General features: G+C 36.5%; 1 protein-coding gene across 1 annotated transcript; it reads left to right on the top strand.

The window, feature by feature from the left end:
• The first annotated feature begins 203 nt into the window (after positions 1–203).
• On the top strand, positions 204–6,265 carry LOC126755608 (uncharacterized). Its single transcript, XM_050468305.1, has 7 exons — positions 204–647; positions 739–965; positions 1,044–1,880; positions 1,945–2,120; positions 2,273–3,610; positions 4,939–5,273; positions 5,345–6,265. Exons 1-7 carry the CDS (start codon positions 511–513, stop codon positions 5,877–5,879), a joined length of 3,585 nt encoding a protein of 1,194 aa, XP_050324262.1. The 5' UTR covers positions 204–510; the 3' UTR covers positions 5,880–6,265.
• The last annotated feature ends 3,548 nt before the right edge of the window (positions 6,266–9,813 follow it).

Raw genomic sequence — 9,813 nt, 5'->3', positions numbered from 1 at the left:
CGCATTAAATTATATAAAAATTAAATTTAAAACAAAAATTAACATCAAAATAATGTTAGAAAGCAGGAACCACCCTGCTTTTTCCATTTTCACATGGGCAAGCTGTTTAGAAATTGAACGACATTTACAATGCCCTCGAAACTGTCTGCAGCACAGTTTTGCTGTCACTGCTATTATTTTCATATTTCAAATGTCAGCGGTTCAGTTGGAATTCGCTGCGTTCGCTTAAATTTTATACACGCTTTTCGAGTTAATTTACTAATTTGGTATATAGATTTTACAATATAAGGATAATATAGATACTCAAAATATAAATTGAAATCGTGTACAACTAACACATCGTTTATATACGTTTTTATTAAATTATGGTTGCAAACTTTCGCCAAAAAATATTGCAGTAAAAGTGCAAAACAACAACACCACATAGGCGTTGGTTGTTCAACGCTGTCCATATATATTTTGAAGCACCCGCACAGGCGCAGCTGCTTTAACTGGCAGTTTTCCAAGACAATGGATTTTGATTATGTGAATTTAAATCGACTCTCGGACGCCGAGATAGCAACGCATATGCGTAAATTAAATTATGAAAAATTCAAGTCGCTGGTGCGCATGCATCTATCCTTTGAACTCGATTTGAATACGGATGAGTAAGTGAATAACATTAAAAATATATTAGAAAAATTGTTAGAAAAATAAAATGAATTGTGTTAATATTATAATCTATATGTGGTATTATAGATTTGACTTACCTTGCCATGAGATTGTATATGAAGATAAAGGAAAATTGAAGAAATGGAATCGCTTATCTAAAAAGCAGAAACATGCCGCCGCGGGTTGCACAAGCTCAGGTTCAAAGGGCTCAATTAGTGCAGAGAATAGTCCGGTAGAAGCATTGCACCAACAAATTAACGCTGGTTTCTTGATGCATCTGCAGGAGTTAAAAGCTTTTCTAATGCTTGAGAAAAGTATGTATAGCAAGTCAAATAATATTTTACATATAACTCATTGATTTTTTTAATAAAAACCAAAAAAAAAAAAAACAGATTTAACGCAAGAAGGCATTTTCCGCAAAACCGGCTCAGCATCGCGACAAAATGAGCTACGTCAGCAGGTACAAAATGACAAACCCCTCGATTTGGAAGGTGGTGGCTATTCAGCACACGATTGTGCTACCGTATTTAAAGGTTATTTGGCCGACTTACCTGAACCACTGCTCACGGACGCGCACTACCCGGCACATCAACAAATAGCGCCGTTATGTTTGGGATCAGGTTCATGCAGTAGCAGCAGTACAGGCACTCTAACACGTCCGCATAATCCGGAACGTATTAAGCGTGAGCAACACCTGCTCAACTCCATACAGCTGCTATTACTATTGCTGCCCGATGAAAATCGCCAATTGCTACAGCATATAATAGAAATTCTCAACGCTGTGGCAGCACATGAGCACCAAAATAAAATGACACCAGAAAATTTGGCTACAATTTTTGCGCCGCATCTCATTTGTCCACGCCAACTGCCGCCAGAAGCACTACATTATATATCCAAAACAATGTCTAGTATTATTGCTTATATGGTTTGTAAGGGGCAAGAGATCTTCGAAATGCCTGCAAAATTATCAACAGACATACGTGCCTATTTCGTGGAACGTAAACGTAAAAAAACCATGTCGCCGGAGCAAACGCTTGATGAGTCCATATCGGACATGTCAACGGTGAATACGGTGTATACATTCGTGGATCGTGAGAAAACTGCTGCCGCACATACAGCCAACAATACAGATACCGAATTGGCGCAACTCTATGCTCATATACAAAGCTTGCCGGAGTCGTCTAAGAAGCGTCGTCTCATCAAACAATTTAATAAACAAAATGGACAGGGTAAGTGCCTTGTTTGGTGTTAGGTTTTAAGCATTTCGCTTTAATTTGTCTCCCTTTGGGGCAGGTACACCGCTCCAATTGGTGGTTATGAATCGATTGAAGGGCACAGATGCGTCGCGCAGCGCCAAATCTATCGGCGACTCTATCAAGAAACACATTTTCCATAAAAGTCTCATCTCAAGAACCCCCAAACGTCCAGCTACCACCACCACCACTGCAACAACACCAGCTGGCGTTGAAGTAAGTTGCATTGTAAACTGTTATCTTCGTATGCTTTTTGTGTTAATCGCATGTACATCTTTGTTATTGTTTTCTTTTTTTTATTTCCGCATTTGTGCTGTACCCAACTTCTTATCAAACATATGTATTTCCTCGACTAAATCATGTAATAGACCCCAAATTTCGCAAATACACACAAAAATCCAAAAATGCGGGTACTCTTCCGGAGTCCCGCGCCCTCCCAAATCAGCAGCAACCACCCGCTTGCCAATACACCCATCAGATCTACAGCAACAACAACAACCAACCAATCTACGCATGCTATTAATCGCACGCTCACTAACACACCAACATCTTCATGCACATCATCGAATACCTCATTGTCCAACACACCGTATTCCATTAAATCACTACAACAACATCCATTACATAAATCGATCTCATCAAATTCACTGCTTTCGCACTCGTCTGTAAAGCAACAGCGCAAATTGACACTTCAACACCATATCAACAACGATGAAGTGTCTGAATCTTCTTCCCTCTCCTCAATCAGCAGCGATGGTATGCCACCGACAGCAGCGCCGAAGTACGACTGCTCCGTTTCCGCGCCCGTCAGTCGTCAGAATTCGGACGAAACTAATGTGGTCCAAAGCGCCACCAACCGTTTAGCCGCACACTGGGATGCCAATTGCTGTACGCCACTGAAGTTCGTTTCACATGCGGCTAAAGGGTTAGCACACGTGGACGCCACTAATGCGGATGCGCGCAAAACGGTCGCTTGGGATGATGCGCATCTCTTAAACATCGAGGAGATATCGAATCCCTGCACACCCATACAACAAAATTCGACCGAGTACAAGTCGCGCTACAAGTCGGAACCAAATCTGAGTTACGCCAGCGAGGCTGTCAACACGGCAACGAGTGCGCAAGAGAGCGCTACAAAATATGCCAGCGGCAGTCGTTCCTTGACACGCAAACTCATGAAAGGTGTAAGTATGGGCAATTTAAAGTTTTCATTTGCCACACCCGAGTCAACAAAGCGGCTGGTACGTACAGTCTCCTCTACGTTGCGTAGACGTTCAGCGGGCGACGATGAGCTGCCTAAAGTAGACGTGAATGCCAAAGCAGCGCAACCAATAGCAGCTGCGGCGAGCGAGAGTCTAGAGGATCTGGACGACGAAAACTTTGTAGATAACCCCGATGATCAGCTAGACAGCGATAGCGAGCTCGGTGCGGAGGAAGATGAGGAAGAGGTGGAGGAGACGGCAGATAACTACGAAAGCGCTTATGCAGCAGTGCATGACATTGGTGTGACGGTCGTGGATGGGCGTAGTAGCAATAGCAATTCGAGTGACAACAGCACCACCCGCTATCACAAGCAGCTTTTGCTGCAACAGAGTGGCGTCTATAGAAGTATGGAGTTAATAACGAGCACGCCGTCATTGCTGCTCGGTCGGCGCTCAATGTCGCCGATTACGAAGTCTACACAGCGCATGCCCAAATCAATGCAGGTAAGCGCTAATAATAATTTAATAGTCTTGCAGCATGCTAGTTTGTAGTCCAAAACGTAAGTAACAAAGCTATAATACCACGGTATTGACGTCGGGCAATGGAATCGATGGCATGTGTTCAAAGGTAAACGACTATCTCTTCGACCTTTCTCGCTGCTTCTCTGCACGGAACTTAACACTCTCCCCAACCAAATCCACAGCGACCATATTTACGAACTGGACGAAGGAGTACAGACTTTAGCTTAATGTTGCAGTTTATGGCGTCAAGATTCCGACTGTCAATAATCCTAAGATTTTAGTTGTAGCTTTTGATAGTCTTATGCTCCTTCACTCCTCATACGACTGCGATTATCGCCAAGGTACAGAGCCGCAACAAAACTCTCAAGTCGCTAGCCGGCAGCACCTGGGGAAATGACAAAGAAACGTTGTTGGCAACTTACAAGGCAATCGGTCGGCCGATCCTCAACTACGCCACACCAATATGGTCATCTGGATGCAGTGAAACGCAGATGAAGAAACTTCAGACTTGTCATTACACTGCACTCTGGACTACGTCAGGATGCCTCCTGATGTCTCACATTGAACACCTACATAGTGAGAGGCTTATGCTTCCAGTTAAGGAACGTAATGAGCCCCTCTCCACCAGTTCCTGCTGGGTTGTTTTCGCAAAAATACCGCTTGCAGCCACCTGCTTGAAGCGGAACCGCCTCCTAGGAACATCAAGAGGTTTTTCTTCAATTACGTTGACGACATCGAACAATACGCCGACCGGACTTCGGATGCAACTAACTCCTGACAGGTACTGACCGCCATTCACAGTGGAGCTCCAGCGACTCCCTTACAGTAAATTGCGTTCTTGGCGTCAAATCACCACCCATTACAGACGAAGAGCTCGAGTTGCAGCGAGAAACGCAAGTGACCCTTGCGCAGCTTCATTCTGAATGTTGTAGCAGGTTAAACTCCTACTTGTCCAGAATAGACCCCGACATATCCAACATATGTTCTTCGTGCAATGAGTCTCCGCATGACACTGCCCACCTCTTTGCATGCCCCCCCAACCCCACTCATTTGACACCCTTTTACCTTTGGTCCGACCCCGTCGAAATAGCACGTTTCTTGGGCCTCCCGCAAACTTAGATAATCCTTACCATCCTAAAGGAGACTAGATAACCGTTAAAACAACAACAACAACTGAGCTGCTTCTTGGGGTGAAAAAGACATGTGCACAATTTCAGATCGATATCTTAAAAAATTTGGAACTAATTCGGGCAGTCGGATCTGAAGAAATCGACTCCGTTCATCACTTCCATCTAATTTCTGTGTTCTAGGAATCAATAATGACGCCACGCTCACGCAAACCAGTTATGGTGCTAACCACAACCACACACAGTTCCGGCGATCAAAACCAGACTATTTGTCAAACGGACTACTCCAGTTTTCGCGAGCAGGACGAGGATGAGAGCAGACAAAGCCACAACAGCGCCGACTTCACGCAAACCGAAATCAATGAAATGGATGCAGCACCGCATTTGCAGTGCGAGGATGCCACCTCGTTGGACAGCTACACCGAATTGATGCGAGCGCGTCAACCAGTCTTGGCAGCGCTGAATCACGACGCAGAACGCAGTGTGGAGAAGGTTGACGCACTAAGCAGTAATTTTAAGTGAGTAAAGCATGCCCAAGTTATATAAAATGTTCCATAAATATGTTTCTAACTTTCAAACATCTTCACAGAGAATATTTACGCAGTCGTAGCGTACTCACCGCTAGTCCAGTTGACTCGTCGTTCTCTAGTCAACCCGATGATTTCTGTTCACCACAGAATATTGAAGATTTGAATGACTCACAATTGAGTCCGAGCTTACTGTATTGCCTTGACGGCCACGAACCCGATGAAGTTGCAATAGATGACGATAATAAATCAATTAAACCGAAAAATGACGCGCACGCGCAGCAAACGCCAAACGTAAATAGCACGAATGTAAAAGCTGATGGCAGCAAATGTTGCACACCACACAATTCGTATTATCGCAATCGGCTGTTCGCCATGAACAATGCACGCAAACGTGCTGCTAACAGCGAATACGGCAAGATCATACAAACTCCCATAATAACGGCTGGCACAGCGCCGAACAGTAGCGACTTGGCGCACATTGGAAATAACAGCACGAAGGCGTCAGCAAACAAAGAGAATATGGAACTTGTGGATGGCTATTTGCGCTCAAGAAAACTGCTCATAAGCGAGTATCCCGGCGAAACATCCTTTTAAGTTAGTTACTACATTAATCTTATATTAATTAATTTATAATTCTATAACTTAAACATATTAATTTCATGTAAACATATATACATATATATATTTAGTATAAGTTAGATGTGTATTTTAACCTTGAATGGTTAAGTGTGTGCACATTTCGTATTATTTTCAAATCAAACTCGAATTTCAAAATGCTTCCCACTTTTACAGAACAAAAACAATTTAAATATAAATTAGTATTAGTGCCTATTTACGTAAACACGTAAACATTACATAACCAATAGAAGTTGCAAATTATATTGTTTAAGTGCAGAATTGTCGGCAAAATTTCATTTGCATATTTTCATGTATTCTCCTAAATTATGTGTATTTATATACATACTCACATATTTGTATACCATATGAAGTTTTTAATATTAACATTTAGTTCTACAAAACATGTAATTTGTTAAAATATTTGTTATTTTGCATATACTCAGTCACTTATGCGTTGAGAAATGTGAAATATTCATTCAATAAAATATTTCTTAAATTTTGAAAGAGAAATTGTGTATGGAATTCTACTTTAATTATTGCATATCAGGCATAATGACAGTTAATTTTTTTATTTAATTTTTCTTTAACTATTTTATAATTTTATTATGTTTTTTATAATTTTTATTTTGTTTTTTATAATTTTTATTTTATTTTGTTTTCTACAATTTTTAATTTATTGTTTTTTGTATTTTTTAAATATTTTTTTTTATAATTTTTATTTTATTTTTTTTAATTTTTTTTATATTTTTAAATATTTTTATATTTACATATATTTTTTATCATTTTTTTGTTTAATTTTTCTTTAACTATTTTGTTTTATAATTTTTATTTAATTTATTTTTTTATAATTTTTTATTTATTTTTTTTAGTTTTTATTTTATTTTATTGTTTTTTTTGTTTCATGTTTCCTTAACTATCTTATTTTATAATTTTTATTTTTTTATAATATTTTATTTTTTTTTTATTTTTATTTTATTCTTTTTTAATAAATTTTAAAATTACATAAAATTTGTTATTTTTTTGTATAATTTTTCTTTAACTATTTTATTTAATTTTTGTTTTAATTTCTATTTTTTTATTTTTATTTATTTTTTTTTTAATTTTTATTTATTTTTATTTTTTTTTAATTTTTATTTATTTTTTAGATATTTTTATATTTATATTCTTTTATTACCTTAATTTTGTTTATTTTTTATTTTGAATTTCATAAACTTTTTATATATTTTTACATTTTTTATTTGCTTTTAATTTGTTTGTTTATTTAATGTTTTTTTTAATATTGCTTGATATAAAAAAATATTATTTATTATCTTTTACTATTTTAATCTGTGTATTTTTTTTTTGTTTTTTTATTTTTTTTCTTTTCATACTGTATTTTTTATTTCTTATTATTATTTTTTTTCTTTTCATACTGTCTATTTTTTATTTCTTATTATTTTTTATTTATTTATTTTTTTTAATTTTATACATATGGGCATTTTCACGGTAACGGACGCGACATTCGTACGCTTTTAAGTGCGTCCAAAACAAAGAAGACAAAGGAAAAGTTTATATATATTGTCATTGTTGTGAAGGGCTGACGCAGTACTAGATTTTAATATATACGGGAAGGTTCTACTACAAATAAGTACGTAGTTATAAGCAATTATAAAGTGATACGGACGCGACAAAAAATAGAAGTTTTTTTGAGGCGCATTCAGAAATATACAAAATTCAGCAAATTAAAGATTTATATATATATAAAAATATATATATTAATAAATGCGAACAGATGACTGTTATTCGTAGGTTTATGAAATATGTTAATTTTCCCTTAGTTTTTTTTAATTGAGTATAGAAGAAATACGGACGCGACATAACGGACGCGACAAAATCTTCCAAGAACAAAGAAGTACAAGAAATACAATTTTTTCATTATAACACTTCAATTTTATTGAAAATTAAGCAAAACAATAACGTAAATTAAAAATTCAAGTAACATTTTAGTAAAAATGACTTAAAAAATTAAGAAGAAAGTTATTAGTTTTTAGTATGGTCTATTTTAATTAGAACAATATTTTTTGCTTTAACGATTTGCCAGACTTTTCGTTTAACTACGGCACCTATTCCGTCTACTGCACCTTTGCCATGTGAAGTGGCAAAAAAATTCCACTCTAAGATTTCGCAATTAAATTCAGCTGCAAGTCTTGGAATACTAGAAAGAATAAATTTATTTTTGAATTGGGAAGTGCTTCCATCAGAAAAAATATAAATGCTGGTAACTCCTTTGTACTGGTTTTGTAATATATTGATAATTTTGGAAATAAAGCAATAAACGTCGAATTTACTGTGGGTCAATCTATCACTGATAACAGCAAAAGACTTGGTTTCACCAAGAACCCAAGCTACGCACGTAAACACTGTTACTTGGCTATAACTAAAGTGGGCATCTTGAACTTCGTTTTGGAATGTCAAGCGATAATTTTCAGCAAAATCAACTTGCATAACAATTTCATTAGCTGCTACATTTTTTTTTTGTAGTTTCAAAGTAATTTTGTTGGTGACGTTTAACAAAACAATGCATTTTAAAAGCTGGTAGCTGAATCTCTATATCATGAATTAAGTCGATTAATGGACCAATAGTGTAGTTTAAATTAATGCGATCATCTACTTTTCTCCACTGTTTCCATTTGATTTGCGTATTAAATTTCTTAATAAACTGTATTGGAACTAGATCGTCTTTAATATCGCGTACACAGCTGTCACAATTATTAGCCATGCACTTTTCATTCATAACGTCGCAGCAAACTGATGTAAGAAATAATTCAGCTTTGGCAGGAATCTGCGGTATAATCTTTGCACAGCCTTCTAGTAGAAAAATAAAATTAGCATGGTACTTACAGACACACATATTGTGTCGTAAATTATTGATTAACTGAATGTAAGTTGGCTTAGAACGAATAAAAATAGTTTTGCAGACTTTTTCTTCGGTATATTCGGCTTTGAAAAGTTGATATGCTTCTGTTAAGGCCATAAGCATAAAACGTTTTGAGGCTACTTTCCCATTGATTATCATTGTATCCTTTCTCCCAGGAGCTTGAACGCTGATTCCATCTTGCAAAAAGAATTGTTCAATTAATTTTCGCGCATCTGGCTTTTTGATGACTTGGTTGTATTTTCATTCATCGTTTCTGTTGGCTTAATATATTTATTGCATAAAGATTTGAGGATAGCTATTTTTCTATTCAGGTTTTTAGGTAGCGCAGCCTCAACTTTTTTAATTGCTTTTCCCATCGTTTGTTTACAGCTGTAAATTTCGCAATTCAAATTGTCAATATTATTTATGCTCTTTTTTTGCCGCAAAACTTGCTGTCTAACACGGTCCTTTTCTTTCTTCTTTTCTAATAAATTACTATCACTTTTCATTTTTTGCGATAATCTTTTTCGGTACTCTTGCTTTCGTTTTGCTTCTTTCTTCTTGTATTCCTGCCATTTCTCGACGTTTTCTTTCATTTTCTCTCTATACTTCATTGTTATTGCTTTTCTTGTTTCTTTTGCCGTTTTTGCCATCAATAAAATTTTAATTTTATGCAATTTCTACAACTTTATTTAATATTTAAGGTTTACGGTAACGGACGCGACGAATTTCAAACACCAATAAATTTTTTTAATCGTTTTTGCCGAGAGCCAATTATTACTTTTTTTAAGTGAAATAATGTATCTGCTTTTAGTCTGAAAGCAATTTACACTTCAACACTTTGTTCACTAATGAGAACAATAAATGCTGTTTTTCGGTAACGGACGCGACATACGAATATAAGCAAAAGCAAACACAAAAAACTACCGATATTCGATCTCCACTCAGTCTGTCTGCTTGTTGAACATTATGTTACTATCAGCAGAAGATTTTTAAATTATAAAAACATCATAG

This window comes from Bactrocera neohumeralis, chromosome 4 (genome assembly GCF_024586455.1).
Source record: "Bactrocera neohumeralis isolate Rockhampton chromosome 4, APGP_CSIRO_Bneo_wtdbg2-racon-allhic-juicebox.fasta_v2, whole genome shotgun sequence".
Lineage (NCBI taxonomy): Eukaryota > Metazoa > Arthropoda > Insecta > Diptera > Tephritidae > Bactrocera > Bactrocera neohumeralis.
The sequence above is the reverse complement of the archived record's forward strand: the minus strand, read 5'-3'. Positions and strand labels throughout refer to the sequence as shown.